The 18139-nt window shown below is 38.8% G+C and overlaps 1 protein-coding gene across 9 annotated transcripts in view; it reads left to right on the plus strand.

The window, feature by feature from the left end:
* Window positions 1-18139, plus strand: part of LOC107999596 (carbonic anhydrase-related protein 10) — a 215566-nt gene that overhangs the window by 35734 nt on the left and 161693 nt on the right. For 2 of the 9 annotated variants that reach the window (XM_062081783.1, XM_062081785.1), the window contains exon 1: window positions 3463-4781. The exons of the other annotated variants lie outside the window; for them this stretch is intronic. In XM_062081783.1, coding sequence (XP_061937767.1) covers window positions 4724-4781 — 58 coding nt within the window. In that variant the 5' untranslated portion in view covers window positions 3463-4723. Of the gene's footprint in view, window positions 1-3462; window positions 4782-18139 lie in introns of those variants that run through there. 9 annotated transcript variants of the gene reach the window in all.

Genomic DNA, 18139 nt, shown 5'->3' on the forward strand with positions numbered 1-18139 from the left:
TGTATTAACAGTGGCAAGGGTGGACGATGATTGGACGGTGACCGGGTTACTTTTGACCCGCGCTGAATTCACTTATTCAGGTATCGTGAAATTAGATGTAATTTTTTTATAATTACAAAACGGAAGATGCATGATTTATTTGCAAATTAAAGGTGATTAATTCTTTGGCAGGTGGATTGGATAAATAGGGATGTATCGAAAAGAGAAGATTCCTGAAAGTAAAAAGAAAATGTGGAATGAAATAATTTTAAAGAAAGGGTTCAAAAAAATCTTTTCCTTTTGTATTTGTATTAGTTAAATTAATTAATCATTATTTTTCATATGTACGCAGGGAATTTCGTATAATCGATATTTTTGAAAAATGAAGGGAAAATGAAGGCTTATATAAAAAATTATTTTACGTTATTTTTGCATGAAGGATCGTTTTCACGTTATATTAAGACTTTAGATGTGCCATGTATATGAAAATGAACGATTAAAACTCGAACGATTGGTAGAGAATTAAAATTGAACATTTTCATAAGTAAGTTTTAAATAAATGATTTAAAATCTGTGTGTTTTTTTAGTATATTTTGTTTCGAGGGAATATCATTTGCGACGATCGGGACTGGATTCGGTTTTGTGCTATAATTTCGTAATTTATTCCGTCAATATGCATGCAAATAAACGTCACACGGTAAATACCGACCACTTTATGAAGATACTTTTCGCATTGGATACTTTTTGCAAATTCCAATTGGCAATGACGTGATACATATTTTATTATATATATAATTTCCAAATATTCTTTACGAGACGATAATTTCGATTCTAATTATATTATCGAGGGAAATGTATATTTTAAATAAAACGTAATAATTTTTAAATAAATACACTATATATTCGTGCAAATTAAAACATTCGTATTCGTACATTAAAAGAGAAGAAGTTGAAAAAAAAATTGCAAGATATTCGAAGAGTAATCAAATCCTAGAAACAATAATTATTACGAGCATAAAAATATTCATAGAATTACGCGTGTTTAAAAATTATTCCAATCAAATACACTATTTAAAAAAAAAAAGGAAGATTTTATTTGAGGAGATGAAAATTTCACGTAGCATTGCCAGTGGTATTAGAACGCGTATAGTCAGACCTAAGATAATTCAACCCATTTATTTCTTCCCAAAATCCTACGATTCTTTTACAATATCTTTTCAACATAATCAGCAAACGAAACAAAGGATCGTTATCACTTCGAAATCTGCTCGAAAGAAGGGAAAAAAAAGTAGATAGGAAAAACGAAAGGAGAGAGAAACAGAGAGAGAGAGAGAGAGAGAGAGAGAAGATACACGACTGGTAGGGGACTTAACGATAATATCCTTTAAAAGAGAAAAGTTTCAATCGGATCGTACTGGAAATAGATTTATCTGTGGACCAGTGAAATCCGTTTCAGCACGGACAGGGAAATTTTACCCTCTTTTAGGCTTTAAGCTCTCCACCCCATAGAGGTACCAGCAGCGGTTAATGAGGGGCGGTTATTCTCTTTTTCCTCGATTCCTTTATCACTCTTTCCACCCTTGCTTGCCTTCACGTTCACGTTCTCCGCGAAGCCGAAAATTGGTCGACGAAAGACGCGAATGAAGCGAAGAGAGGTGGTGAAAAAAGCAGGGAGGGGAGGGGGAGAAAGGGCGCGAGAAGGGGTGAATATCGATATGCGGGCGAAGTAAAACAGAATCGAAATGAGGGGGGTTGCTTTGAAGGCATCAAAGGACGGTACGAAAAAAATCTTTTTTTATTTTTTTTGGAATTTTTTTCTCGCCGCCCAACGAATTCATCTCAGTCTGTTTTCATCCAGTTATTGCTTGTTAAATCGTAGTGCTCGTCCCTTGAAAGGATCGAGAAGGCCAAGAACTCGGGGGATGATTTTTCGATTCTCCAGAGAGGAGAGATTTAGAGCTACCTTCTACGATATATTTTGTGGCTATTGTCGATGAAGAGAGATTTTTTTTTTTTTTTTAAGCGTAAAGCGAAATTTAAAGTTCTTGTTGCGTTCGAAAGATTTTCAATGGAATGTAAAGAATCGATGTGGAACGAATTAAATATTGTAGAACTTCGCGGAGAGATATAAGATTGTTAAAGTTCGATATTTGATTTCATTAATTCGTTTATTTTATTAAAAAGACTGTATTTTTTCTTTTTCTTAAATTGAAACAACTTATTTTTCTTATAATAAGAAATTAATGTACACACATTGAAAATCATAATATAACACGGTATATATAATTCGGTCATCAGACGAGGACAAGATCGAAGAACAAATGGAATAAAGACACTTTGATTCCTTTCTATTCCGACGAGCCAGTCGGTCTTTTAAAGGGCGCCTCTCTGTTAAATGAGATATAGATTGACACGTTGTTGATTATGGCTTGTACTGTGGCAGCTATTGAATAATTATTTACGTCTCCGGAGAGACAGCGGGGTTCGCGATACTGCTTTGATACGGAGAAACTAATTATTAATTATATCGATCGTGTGTGACGCGCAGCTCGTTAGTATACGGATAGGTTGCATTACTTGCCGATATGCGATCGTATAGATCGTATAGAGGAGATTAATTAACGATCGTCGATGAGTGTTGATGCTTGTGGATTTTTCTCGTAAAAAGCGTCGAATATTCTCTCGAGTATGTTCGATGCATCCTGTCGAGAACGAACGTGTTAATGATGTTGGAACGTGTCGCATTACCTCTTCTCGTTGTAGCGAGCGGCCAATAATGAAATCGTGACGTTTCGAAATAATGATAAAATCTTACCATTATTTAAATAAATTTGTGGGTTAGAATTTCGCGGAAATTCTTTATACTCGTTATATTATTATTACATCTTCTTAATCTTTGATGCAACGTGATCCGACACGTGCTTCGAAAGCAATATTGATATCAGTATATCATCACTATGCGAATTTTGATGTAGATTCCGAGTTACCGAGTCTCTTTGTGCTTTCGATCTTGCCACGTATATCGCATATTAATCTTACCGTTAATATTAATGCGGAACGCATTTGAAATAGATGAAAGCGGCCGGCGATAGCGTAATATTTCACCAATACCACGATATATATATTCTAACATTTATTTATCACAAAACCGACGATAACAACAAAAATTTCGTCCCACCTTGCAATTTCAAAATCGTCCCCTTCGAAAACGCCCCATCTCCAATTATCCTCTTCTTTCGAAATCGACCCCCTTCCCTTAACTTAACTCGAGAAACTTAAAGAGAGAGAAAGAGGTTGCTTCCATATCGCGGGGGGCGAGAGGAGTGGCCGTTATACTAATTTGGCGGGCGCTCGTTAACGACCCCTTTGAGGTCATAACTTGTGCCGCAAGTCGGTTCCCGCCCCGTATACGTGTGTGTCTGCGCTTTCTCTCTCTTCCGCCCCACCAAACGCGCGCCTTTGCTCGCTGCTCACAGTCAGTTCGCTTCTTGAAAGGCATCGCGACGCTCGCGAACAACGACGACGACGACGACGAGGACGACGACGACGAGTCGCGCGTAACCACGGTGGATTGGTGGTAGTGTGCATGCGCGGCCGATCGCCGCGCGGCCTGTCGTGTGGCGGCCAGGCGGCCGATGGTGGGGGTGAGAAACGTGCTCGTCAGCCTCGAGGAGCGCCGCGAGAGAGATTCAGTAAGCGCCGCGAGTCCGCCGTGGCCGGAAGTGGTCTCGTGGTGTTCCTCGTTCACGCTCCCACGCTTCCTCGTGCCGATCTTTTCTTTCGAGTGGTTTCGTCGGTGATTTGGGCTTCCCTTCTTGGAATGGTATCGCGTAGGGAGGAGTTTTGAAATAATCTATCGAGTGGGAAGAACTTTGGAATCAACGCGGGGCTCGGCAAGTTTGTAACAAGGGTTGTTAAAACTCGATGGTTCGGTTGTTGGTGGTGCAAGAGGATGAAGCTCGATGGTGTTTAAGGGGGCGGGCAGACGGGGATTTATTAAAATTTGCAGGATCTCGGTAAAAGTAATTACGTTAAAAGGTTACGTTCGGTCGGGATCACCGTGTCTCGAGAGGGGATTCCGTTTCATCCCTGGCTTCTTAAGGGAAGCTCGCAAAGGATCGCGGGGCAGCTTCTGGCTAGCTGACGTCATCAAGGAACAAACAACCAGATCGAAGATCCGTGTGGCAAGGGAGAGATATTATATCTTCGAGGGTTGAAAGGCTGGGGACAAAGGGCTGTCTAGAAGTCGACGAAGTCTAGAAGTTGGAAAGGGGGAGAAAAGGGATACCATCGATCTTGGGTAGAAGGAGAGAAAGGGACGAAAACACGGATTTCAACGGAGAGTATTCGAATTACCGTCGAATCTACTCAATCTGGTTACTGTCGGCCCGAGTCTACTCGAGCAACCGTGATCTTATGTCCCGTCTGTCGTTCGATCTTTATTGAGGTTATCGTTCAACACCCTTTGATCGTTGCCATTCGCTGTTATATTTGGAAAGTAACGGGCACAAGGATTTGGAGCTCCTTACTGGAGAGAGTTCTCGGGCAAGATGATAACAAATGCCAGGATCGCGATGAACGTCCGGCTGCCCCTGGTCGACTGATCGTCAAAGACAAATCGAGAAAGGGCGAGGGGAGGCTTTTTGCACCAGCGGGATTGAAAAAACGATGTACGAGAGGAGCAAGTGAGAATTCCTTTTTTGCGTGTTCCCCCCTTTTTTTTCGGTGATCTCTATCAGAGAAGATGTGCCTGCGACACTTGCTACTCTGCCTGCTGGTGGGTGTCATCGTCATCGTGAACGGTGAGTCTTTGATTGATCTTTTCGCACGAGTTTTCTATCCTCCTCGAGTTCCAGTAAAACGTGATCGAAAACGTGAAAATGTGTGTTCGAAATCGAGTGGTATGATTGGAAGAGAAGTGTGAAAAAGGAAGAATTATTGAGTGAAATTTTTCCATGTGAAAATCTGATTTTAGGAAAATCGGAGTTTCAATGAAGCTATCGTGTATAAATATTATTTCACATACATAGTTTTATACACGTTCGATCTCATCACATACACGGTGTTGCATACATGGTAATAATATATGATACGTCCATTTTTATCCATCGTGTAAATCAATTGATTTAGAACAATGATAAATTAACGCTTTACGAGATAAAATTACTAATTTAAACGATAATGAAAGTATAAATGAAGTAAAAAGTAAGCAATTCTTCTTATAAAAATATCACTCGCCTTCCTTGTATCGTGTTAAATTTTGTTCATAGTGATTTATAAGATAAAAGTATTTCATACGAAGATTTGACAATCATTTCCACGAGTTGATTTGAACCGATATTATGGAATAATATTACGCGAATTGAAATATTTGTGGAGTGGAATTTTAACCATGCCGTTTTTATCCATGCAGAAGGAAATACGGTGTTCGTTGACGGCATATACATTACGATTTTGAATTTTATCGAAAAGGATCGAACACGGATTGTTTTTATATACCGTATGACGAAGGAACGCGAACTCGAAAGTGTCGTAAAGCGGGAGGCAAGTTTGCAGCCAGCCACCATTTAACCAAAACTTTTTGCCAACTATTTTTTTCCCTTCCCTCCCCGATTTACTCTAAATTAGTTAATAAAGTCGGAAAAAAACGTAGCCCGCTTAATCTGATTTTAAAGAGAGGAATAGGGTTAATCCTGTCGACTCTCAAGGACATTGGAACTTTGTACAATTTACGTTCCCGTATAAGTTAGAAAAATTTTACTTCCATAAATTTTAATCCATTTTGAATTAATTCGATTTTAATAGTATATATATATCACAGCTTATTTTTATAATATTTTAATATAATATAAGAAATCCTTCTTCATTTCCGTTAAATCAAATGAACGTGATACTGAACGAATTACGAGAGAAAAATGTAATTTCAAACTTGATATTTAATATTACTCCTAAATAAATTACCCGATAATTCAAATCACTTTTAGAAATATCTCATATCTTATTTCTTAAAAAAACTCATCTCCGTCTACTTTATTTAAATTTCGAAATTTGTCTTCCAAGAAGATTAACGATCATTTCGATTCATTTCGATTTTTCAAACGAATCTGTCGATCATCCGGCGAATAAAAAAAAGAAAGAAAGAAAGAAAGAAAATGGAAAAAGAAAAATTAGAACCCCGGTATTTATTTTCAACGAGCTTGGAAAGCACGAATCCATAAACCATGGTCCTGCGAAAAAGACGGAGAGGAATCCTTTAATCCTCGAAGGAACGAGCCTAAGTAGTAAGAGGGCGAAGGGGGTTACGGGAGCGTCACGGGAGAGTTAAGTGAAGCTAGATTACGGACGTTAAGTCGTCGAGTGGACGTTAAAGCAGCCGTGTGCCCGTTCCCAAAGAGATTTTTCGGGGGTTGCCGGTTCACGGCAAATAGTTGGAAGGAAAAATAAAACACGGTGGAATACTACAGCCGCGGGTTAACGCGTGTCGTTTTTACACGTGTTGGCAGATTTTACGGCGTGCCAACCCCTCGGTAATCTACGCAGTCGAAGCGAGAGAGAGAGAGAGAGGGAGGAGCGAGGAAAAGAAGGACAGAGGAAGCGGATGGAAGAGAGGAGAGAAAAAAGAAGGGGAGGGAGGGATAGGGAGATGGGCGAAGAAAAGAAGGATTGTAAAAAAAAGAAAAAAAAAGGCCAACATGGATCGCGAGGTGTTAACGCGCGCATTAACAGAGCTTTCGTCGAGGGAAATAAAAAAAAAAATATGCATGGATGGACGGTGGATTTTCGACTTTTATAAAAAAAAAAAAAGTGTCTAGGAAGATGAAAGTGAATCAAAACAGGTTGTTTCAAATTTTTTTCTGTCCCTCTCTCTTTCTCTCTTTTTACGCTTTTCCATTCCCTTTTAACCCTCTGGTGTAGTATCTTCGTCAAGAGGGAAAAGGGTCGATGTCGATTCATTCGCTTTCGAACGAATTTGGAAAATGCAAAAACATTTTTAAAACTCCGTTTTTCCAGCTTCGTTTCTCTTCTCCTCTGGTGTACAACCAACAACTAATCTACGTCTTGCTGCTAATTTTTCTGTTTCTTTTTCTTTTTTTTTTTTTTTGGATACTTCTCGCTTCCACTTTCGTTTCCATTTTACACCGTTTTCTACAATTCGAGGTGCAGAACGATTCGTTTTCGAACCGTATCGATCCCCTTTTTGCTAAGAAAATGGAGAAAACGAGAAATCGGCGGTGTTTACGTTCAATTATTTAACGCAATCTTGCAATAAACAAGATTACTCGGTTTAATGAAATATGTACCCGGATTCGAGCCGTTTAATTTCATCCGCTCGCTGGTCTCGATTCACCGGTTCCCTCTGTTTCTCGTCGCTTTTATTGTTGTTGGTTTTATGGAAGGCTCGTTCGTTGCTTGGAATTAAGTCTCGTTCGTTTACAGAATAGCTTTAAAGTTGAACGAGTCGTTGATGTACGCGGGGGATAAAATTGCGACGTCGTTTGAGGCTAGACTATTTAGGGAATAATTAGAGGATCATCACCTTGCCGAGTAATTTTGAGGGGGATTAAGTTCTTGGCGTGTTTAATCATGTGTTTTTGAAGAACTGTTAAACAAATCGATTAAATTTCAATCCACTTCCACTGTATCCTTATTTCCTTTTCTTTTTCCATTTCATATAAATATAGACAGGATACAAATTTTATAAGTTTCAATCGATTGAATTCTCTGACCATCTTATAATACCTTCTTCCTCCTTCGAACGTAACAATAATTGTATCTGTGGCAAATTTCAATCCACACGGAATGAAGTTTTAACAATTCAAAGTCCACCATCCCGGCTCGGATTCCATCTCATCAAGAATATTCAATCCCGACAAACAAACTTCCCACAATTCCAATCAATAATTCTTACATACCGTCACAATACGGACACAAAGTAATTTATCCGTTGTGACGAATCGTGTCGTCGGTTTATTTTTCTCAAAAATACCGCGCACGTTGGTACACGAGACACGACTAAAAAAGCGTCGGTCCATTTGCGAGCAGAAAAAGAGAAGAGAAGAGAGAGATGGACGAACAGATAACCACGACAGAAATCAATCTAGACGCAGGCGAGACGATGGGCGCACGGTAATCTTCAGATTTATTTTTATTAATCCCGCGTGATCGACCCAGATGCCAACCGAACCGCGGAATACTTGCCAAATTTACCGAAATATTGCGGTCGTTACGATGTTTCCAAATATTTCGCGGTCGGCAAATATTTATAGGGGGTTCTAAAACTGTATCGCGTATCCGTTCGAAATGAGGAAGTAAATTTTTCTTCCGATTTCCCCGGGATCGGGCCGGGCTATCTTCTCCTCCTCCTCTTCCTCCTCCACCCCGTCCCGCTTCCTCAAAGATTCAACATCGCTTTAATCTTTCACGAATTCTCGGAAACGAGTGTAATTTTTCCTTGGCGAATCTCCGCCAAATTAATATTTTTCCTGCGAATTTTTTTTTTTTTAATTCGTGTATTTGCTTCAAGATTTGCGTTAATTCATTATTGAAGAATTTTTTTTTTTTTTTCTGCTTTACGTATAAGTGTTTTTCCCAAATGAATAGGGAATCTTGGATATAATTTAACTCCTTAACTTGGCAACGATATTCTTTCTAAACGAATAAGCGAGGAAGAAAATTTATTAGACTATAAATTTCTCGTACATTTTTCATCCCTACGAGGAATAAACCACGTTACGCGAATTTAAAATAATTTAAATACAATTTAATTAAGGAATATAAGGTAGATACGAAATGGGTGTAACCATCGGGCGAATCGGATATGAAGGAAGGCACTTTTTTTTACCGGATTAAGCAATTTAATAAACCGTGGCGTGTAAAGTAAGTAGCGGAGGTGATTTTCCAAAGTGGAAAGCAAATCACCCTCCCATTTCCCCCGCTTCCCAAAAGTGTTACGCTAAGCACATTAATATTTAAGATGTAGTATTTGCATTTAAAAAAAAAAAAAAAAAAAGTAAAGAGGGCCCTCGAGCGGTGTAGAGCACGCGGATACTTAGGAGTCGGTATCTGTAATCTCTTGCCCACTTTTCATGCCGCCTAAACCGACGTTAACTTGCCCGTTAATGTGATTACGTACCTCCGTTTCACTCGCACGCTCCTGTCCCCGTTTATAACGTTACACCGGAATCAGATGTTAATCTCGAGTAGATTAACGGTAACCGGGCTTTTTCACGCATATTTTGCAACGTTTAATCCGGATATAATCGCCGTTATATATATATAGAAATGTTGTACAATCGGCCCGAGAGAATTTTCTTGTCGCTTGTTAACCGTTTCCTCGATACAAGCGAATGATTAACGCGAGATCTTGGAGATTGGAGAAATCTCGTCCGTTATAATAAGCGATAATTTAATTACGGAAGAGGGGACGATTTTCAAAATGAAAATTATAAACGCTTGTGGGATATTGATGAAATCGTAAAAAGAAGAGTAGCTCTCGAAACGATCTCGACTAATCTATCGTGGAATTTCGATATCGTGATCCTTTGTGATCCTTTCACTTTAATATATGTTGGTAAGGATTTATCCAATTAGAGGATTTTAATATGATCCCTTCCAGCGACTTTCACTCTCAATAATTACCAATGATGACCGTAATTCTTTTTTTTTTTTGGTTGTCGCGTGATTCTTCGATTAATTCGGATATTATAATTAATAATTAGTCTTTCCTTTCCCAAGTATTCTCTACTTTTCGATGTACAATTTCTATTTCTATTTATATCTACGAATCCTATAAATTCGTATCGATCCAATATCATTTTAGAGATATCTTCGGCAATTATTTTCGGAGCAGAATCGATAATAGCTCGATCGAATTTTGCCGCGGACAGGTGTCGATTTAGAATCTAAAGAATCAATCCTTTATCATAATAATATTATTAACGATATTCGTTGTTCACAATTTTTCCCGTTAAAGCATACATTTTAATTGAATTCTTCTTCAATTCCATCGCGTGAAAATTTGTCTCTCAATCGCACCGTTTAACATCGTTTACGTACGTCGACACGGTACGAGTATATTCATTCTAAAAAGTTAATCGTTACACGGTATCGAAAGGAATAAAATTAATCGAGAATATTATTCACGCCCACGTTCATCGTGCAAAGGAGCGAACGGAAGTGTAATAGAAACGAAATTGAAGTTATAAACTCGAGCGGTGGCTAGTTGGAAGTTAAAACCGGGAGGAATCGTGGATGCCTCTATTCCTCCGGCATCCTTTTCCGGTGAAAGGAAACGCGTGTCAGCGTTATACATTGAAACGCAATCAAACAAACAAGCGAACGATGCACCGTCTGGAACGTAATAGCTTTGTCTTACGACTTTGCCCGTAATCTCCGCGAATGAGGCAACCGTCTGAGAATTTCGCTCGCTAACACGTGAAAACTTACTCGACTGATAAATTCCGGAGACGTTGCGTCTTTTACTTCGCCTTTGAGCATTTCAGATTGGTTATTCTTATTCGTTGAATCATTATTACATATTTGTTATCATCCGATCTTGTTTCCTCGATGCCTCTCAATGGATGTGTATTAAAATTTTTTTCGAAAAAAAAAGTAGGAAAGTAGATCGATAAAGAGTCGTTATTAATTACAGAGTTTTTTTTTTATTTTAAAAATATTTTTGTTCTTTTTTTTTAAATAGATAAAACTATCAAAATATTTTATTTCGACTGTATGAAAATTTTTATCGTAAAAATTAATTGTATGCTGTATAAAAATTAAAAATTTAATTAGTTTTGTTACAAAAAAAAAATTAAAAAACATTGGTCTAGAGGTTCGTTATTTCGATGACCGAAATAATTGCCAAAAAGGATGAAAAAAATCGTAGTGAAAAAAAATTCGGAATTAATATGGTTATTAAAAGTTTTTCACACGGTGATATCGCATGGTCAAAGTCGAGTCCGTGGATAAAAATTTAAAAATTTATGAACAGTATTGCGATTCAGCTTTACCAGATGTTGTGCGTGTGTTTCGCGATAAATATATCGCATGATATATCGCACAATATATCTCTAGAGGATTTGATAATTCCAAGTTTTCAATATATGTATCTTATAATCGAAAACTTTAATTTTTATCTCGTTTTTCGCGTAAAATTTTCACTGGTAGAATTACAATTATACCAAGTCGTAGTCGATTTTTTCGTCAATCATTTTTAAATCGCGCGAAGAATTATGTAAAATTCTTAAAATTAGAAACTTTCGTCATAAACGATCCCATGAGGAATAATTTGATTCAATATATTGAAATATTTTTACAAGAAACGAAGGGGCGTCCTTTAAAGTGCCATCTGTGATCGTTATTAAAAAAAAAGGAGAGAGCGGGGAGAAGAGGAGAATGGAAAAGAAATTTATTTTTACAAAGTTCGATGCTCGAAGATCCATCGCCATTTCTTCGGCAGTATATTACTCGTCGTAGTAAGAAAAGTCTCTGTCTCCGAGGATATAAAACTATCGGAGTCCTTAATAACATTTCGATCATCCTTCGGAGATAAACTTCAACTTTTCGAGATCCGAAAGTGTTCCCAAAGTTCTCGAGAAATACTTCTTTCGCGCTATTTATATGTTTTATTTCGTCAATTAATATCGTCAATTAAAAAAAAGCTCGAACAAACAATTTTTACATATTTTCTTTCGTATCGTAAACGTTTAACTCAACACAACGCTCGAGCTTGTTCTCAGCCCGCGTCTAATTGTCTCCATTATTACGTAACTCGATCGAATCTCGTCGACTGTTATCATCGATATTAACAGGAATCGGCTCGTAATTATACGAGAGCCTGGATAAAACGAGGCTCAACCCAGCCGTGAAGTGCCTCCCTCTACAACACGCCAACTAAGCGTCGTTTCGAACATCGCGTCTAATATTTCCTCGTCAAAAATTGTTACTTCAAATTCTGCATAACGCTCGTCTCGTCGCATCAGAAACAATGTTCGAGTCGAGTCAAATTAAATCAAAACCAACCCCCCCCCCCCAAAAAAAAAGAGAAAAAGAAAAGAAAACGAAGAACTCTAAAATAAAAGCACCATTAAAAGATGCAGGGTGAAAGATCGTTAGCAGGGGTCGGAAAAAGGGGAAGGATGAAAGCGATAGTTGGCAGAATGTTTGCCCTGATTCATTATCGGCCGTGGCCGACGAGTACGGTTGTCAGTTATTTCGAGCAAATTGTTATTCGCCGTCGGCTCGAAGCGTCAATCAACGTGATTGACGGCGCGTCGCGGCGCTCCGCGTCGCCAGAGGCGTTCCTCGTTTCCCACGCGTCGTCCCGCCCCTTCTTTTTTCCTCTCTCTCCCCTCGTGAATTATTCAACCGCCCTGGAAAACAACTATATCCCTTCGACCGCGTTAATTGCACACAAACACACGACTGGAGGCAAGGTTCTTGGAAGGGATGGTGGGTGGAAAGTTTGGCCCGAACGAAGCCTCCCTTTCGAATGTATGTAAGAAGCGGATCAAGAGTTTGTTGCTTGTTCGTTTGGTCGCTTTCCATCATTTGTGGTTTTCGAGTCACGTTACTTAAACCAACTCATTGCTTTCTTTTGATAATCATAAATTTTCTCACTTGTTATTTTTTAAGTTAAAAATGATCAAAAATTCGAAGGAATCTTGGAGAAAATGGAAAAGTAAAATTGTAAATTGTCCAGAAATTTTGTTCACGTTTTATTTTTCATCGTGGCGAATGGTTGGAAAGGGCGAAAAAGCTCGAAACACGATCCACCCGCGCTTTTGAGTTTGTCACCATCGCGAAAGAATGTTCGGATTATTTTCCCGAGTTTTCTTCGCGGCTCGAAGCTGCCTCGCGCAGGCCTGTGTGTGCAGGCTTACCAATTTGAAATGATAATGGTCCGGGGTCTGGCTCGAGATAAATAGCGGTTGCATCAGCGTTCTTCTCCTCTGGAGAAGAGGACCACTCGAGGACACTCGAGGCATCGCGTTGCCATTCTCAGGCATCCGTGACGCGCACAGATTGGCGCAGATTTCCGGTGAATATCACTGATTGCCGACCCGCGATGTTAATACAATCTTTGAAATTCCTCGCGAATAACGCGATTTCACTTCTCCGCGCAAGTATATTTTATACTCTATAATTATACTCATTTTTTCTATTTTTGTTGTTTTATTATTATTATTATTGGTTTATACCAGCCAGGCATAAACTGTGCACGAATCTTTTTACGTATCTCTAAAGTAAACAGAATTAATCGCGATATGATAAATTATTAGGATGTAATTGAGATTCGTTACCAAAAATCTATATAATTTCGAGAAACGAAGAAATCGATGAAAAAAAGTTTAAATTTAAAAAATTTTTAAATTATTATTCCGAATGAAATTTTAATACTCGTGTATATATGTATTTATTTTGATGTAAAAACGTTTACGAAAGCACTATTCTTTATCCATTCCGCAAAATAATATATAATTCAGTGAGCGGTTCGCGTTAAAATTATTAATTCATCCCGTGTGCCGATAATTGATGAATCCAATTTATAGAATCGTTCGTGGGTGTCAATTCGAATTCTCCCTTATTTTCTCTCTTGCCGTGCAATTTTGTTTTTGCACCGGCGAAGGAGAAGTTTTTCGATTCCATTAATTCTGCGTGATTGGTGTAGAGCGGATAGTCGTGCATAATTCGGTGGTTTTGGATGCAAACCAAGTGGATAGTTTGGAAATAACCGAGGTAGATTCTAGAATATTTTGTTTTTGCTCGCGATAAATCACGGATAAACAAGCGATTGGAGAGATTGTATTTAAACAATAAGCACAGTTAAGTTGAAATCGTTGCAAAATAAAAACTCTAGACCCGATCTAGAATACAGTTTACAAACAACAAACAATTTATATTTATATTTATGATGGATATTATTTCGCAAATCGATGTTTATCAATATTACAAAATTTTCGATGAAAAGTAAACATCTCTCGTGAGCTAACGTATCCTACTATTTTTCAAATCCATAGAGATTCAAATGATAAAAAAATAACACGATAAAAGATAAAATGATCGACATATTTGGATTGAATTAACATTTCCTTTTCCACAAATCATGAAAACGTCTATAAAAAATTCATCCAATATATAAAAGAAATCTCCAATTCATCGATTCTCTGTAAATATACAAGAAAAAGAAAAGAGAAGAGAAGAATAGAAAATTTCAATTTACTCGTTCGATGCAAAGGAAGAGTCGGTTGCACGCATCTGCATCCGTGCACCCGCGACTCGTCGTGTCCTCGTCGTCTTACGCCGCGTTTCTCATATGAAATACTCATCGTGGCGCATGTTACGATACTCGACGAACGTTTCGCGTGCGTTTCCGCGCGGATGATCGCGCTTATAGCCCGCCAGCCGGAAACGCTCCTCTCCCGCGTCGGCCTCCACTCGTTTCCCGTGACAAACTGTCAACTTGCACGCCGTCGAGTCTGTCCCGCGATTAGTCGGATCGATCCCTACATCGTTACCTGTCCCCTCCCCACGCCACTCTTCTTTTTCTATTGCTCTGTTCTTGTCACACTCGATGAAACCCTCCTCAATTATTCATCATTCAGATACACATCTTTTCCTTCTCGCGTAATAGTCAATGTCATAATGTGATAAAATTTTATAGAGAAAAATTGTGTTTCGTTCGATTATCCGTTTGTCAGAAAGAAAGAAAAAAAGGTCGAAAATTTATCCCAAGATTAATTATCCAATTCTTTTAGACTTGTTCTTTCTTTTAAGGTTATATTGCCTAAGTTATATTGCCTAAGAGTAGAAGTATTTCTCGCGATATATTTTCCGTTCGAAACAATTCCGATGATTATTGTCACGCGTTATAAACGAGTCGAAATCCACGTTACGATAATAAATACCGCGCATTGAAGATGCGTCTGGATTGTAACGAGGCGAGGAAAGAAGCGAGGAAGAGACGGGGGCTCGAGTTTAATTCGGGACAGAATTACGGAGCAGAAGAAACGGAAATGAGGGAAATCCCGCGACCGCCGGGGGTTTTGCGAGGGGAAGGGAGGGAGTTGAGAACGAATTCTTTCCGACGATGAGACACCTTCGTAATGTAATGGCCGGCATGTAATATGCTGTTGCGTGCAATATGCAACGTCGCCGACCAAATGGAGTTGGAAGGGCTCTCCCATTCGTAATTCAACGAGAGATGAGATTCGAGAGGGTGGATTCAAAGGAATGGAACCGCGAAAGAAACGTCCAAAGGCGAAAAACGATTAAAGCTCGAGAGAAGAAATTTTTTCTTCTTTTTTTTTTTCGTTTTATTCCTCGAGCACGGCGGTGGATAAATTGTCCCGAATGATTTATATTTTATAAATTCATTCGTACACTTTAATTCCTATTTCCAGAACAAATAGTAACCATTATGAGCCATCGTATATGTACATCGATGATTTAACTTATTATTCATTATCATCCGAAAGAAATGGATAGCTTCTGCACTTCTCCACGACGAAAAAGTTTCATTTTTGCGTTATTCTGCGAGTTGTCGACGTTATAGCGAATCTGTAATCATTATCTAAAATTGTATCGAATAGGGGGTTGAACGTGAACAAGTATCTCTTGTTCCATCGTTAATAACGTTAACGCTGACTACTGTGCGCGCACAATTTAATTTAAAGGTAAATTACGTGGTAGAAGCATTATCTAAATCGGTCAACTATCGAAATTACGATTCCGGCTGTGGATCCGACTTGTCTATGAATTGTCGCGATATTATTAAATTAATATTGTTAGTCGCTGATAGTAAATCGCACTAAATTATCGTAGAGTTGATTAACGGAACTAGGCAGAGATGTTCGTCTGTGTAATAAATTTAATTGTATAATAGACGATATCATAGATAATTTCAAACAAAGAGATCTCCTTTCATACAAGTTTCCGAATATTGATTGAAGTTTAAAGAACAAAATCGATATCGATAGCTTGTACGAATGAGGAAAATGACAGACGTGCGAAGAGAAAAGCAGCTACAGACAAATAGATAAAACGATCGTATCAAGCAGTTAGAAGAAGAAAATCTAGGAAAAGTGGATTCAGTCATTGTCAGACGAAATAGAATAGATTTCGTTCCACTCGCAATTTTGTTCAAATTTTTCTTCGCCCAACCGGGCTTCGATTTTTCTGAGGGGGGGAAAAAGAAGAGAAAAAAATAACCACTCCATAATATCTCAATTCAGAAATTCCCTGTTTCACGACGCGATTTAACGAGGACGCGTGGCGTTTCGAATACTGTTTTTCCACTCGCGGAAAAACCGAGATTATCACCGAGATCGAACGCGCTGCGGGACATCGAGTTCCCCTGGGGAACGAGAAAGGTTTTTTTCAGAATCGAGACGAGAGGCGATAACGAACCGCCTTTTTTTCTCCCCCTCTTTTTTTTATCGCGTTATTTAGGGACGCGATCGAGCATTATTAGCCAGTTAGACGACGATCGTTCGTACGAAACGATAGCGAATTTTTAGCTTGTTTTCCTTTCCTTTTTTTTCCCTTTCTTTTTTCTTTTCGTTTTATCCCTTTTCGAGAGAGCGAAAGGACCGAAAGAGATTTCCAAGAGGAAAAAAGAAGGGTGGAAAAGGGATTGGAGTTCAGCCGAATTGGAAAATACGCGGAGGCTGGAGGGAAGAGGTTTATCGCGGAGGATCGTATATGGGGCGAGTGTTTGGTATGGTTAAAACGCGAGTACAACGTGCTAATTAGAAGCGTAATCGTGTTGCGTGCGTGCGCCGGTGCAGGCGAATCGAGTAATGTTTCGCATCAGTGAAGGTTTGTTGATTCAACGGTATTTCTGTTGTTGAGATTGATTGATCGGTGGTGTTTTGTACGGCGGTTAATTATTCGCATTGAACGGGTTTCACGTTCTTCCTTTCTCGGTTGTTTTAAGATTTAAGGGGATGTTTATCTTCGTGGTAAATTCGGCATCCGTTCGTTGAGGGATCGAATTTCTATTCGTAGCACAATAAAATTTATGATGTTGTATTCAGGTATTTGTCGTTAAACGTTCCGTAAATCTTATATCTTTGGAGATTTCTTTATTGCACGGATCATTACTTTGTTAAAATTTTCTCTCTGAAGGGTCGATAAAAATAGTATCGACGAAATCGGTGAAATTATCGGGGGAAGATTCGTGAATTCCAATTGCAAGTGACACCGCGTTTGTTATAACATTAATTTCCTGTCGAGCTATAACGACGTCTATTGTGGTCGCAATTTGCGGTCAAAGTTCGCACGCAGCCTCGTTATTGTTGTTCATCTTCGTTTCGCCATCGTCTCGCGGCTCTCGTTGTTAATAATGGTTAATAATAGTTCCACCGCGAAACGTGTTCGTTTCGAACAGAGACATCGATAAAAATTTCTCTAATTTATCGCCAATCGATCCGTTTCCTTCTCCATCGATCATTAAACTTTACCCGATTATTAAATTTACACGAGTAAAAATCTTCTTCTATATCTTGTTCTGTTTCTTGTTCGATGAGAAATTTTAAATTAGAAAACGGTGTCTGCAAACAGTTGGAAAACAATTTCAAATTACATCGACGATATTTCTAAAGATTATTAAACAAAAAAATCTCGAAAAATAAGAAACGTACGTACAAGCAAGGTAAGAGGCTTTCCTTAAAATTCCTCGAGCTTAAAATTCACCGATTTGCATTAATCCAAAAATAATTTCCAGACTGTTGGAGGCACGTTAACGCATCAAACTTTCCAAATTCCTCGCGAGGATGAATTCTCGAACTTGTCCCGCAAGATACGATCCTCCATAAAGATCCTTTCCTCCGTAAAGATCGAAATTCCGTCGCGTCGAAGGGACGTCCAGCCTTTCTCGAGGATTCATTAAATTACCAGAATCGAGGAGGAGGGAGGAGGGAAACTCGCTGACTGGCGCTGATTTTATATATATCGTTTCTCGTTTCCCCGGATTCCTCGAGTTGGAAACGATTAACCGAATTTCTCGAGATCGCGGTTCACGTACCGATTGAAAAAGATCTCTCTTCCTTCCCCTCTCATCGATACAACGTTTTTTATTCCTCGTTTTGTATTACGAAGTCGTGGCGACCAACGTGGAGAAACTTGGAAATAATTTAACGATACTTGGATCGTGTAAATA

The sequence above is a fragment of the Apis cerana genome, linkage group LG11, assembly GCF_029169275.1.
Source record: "Apis cerana isolate GH-2021 linkage group LG11, AcerK_1.0, whole genome shotgun sequence".
Taxonomy (NCBI): domain Eukaryota; kingdom Metazoa; phylum Arthropoda; class Insecta; order Hymenoptera; family Apidae; genus Apis; species Apis cerana.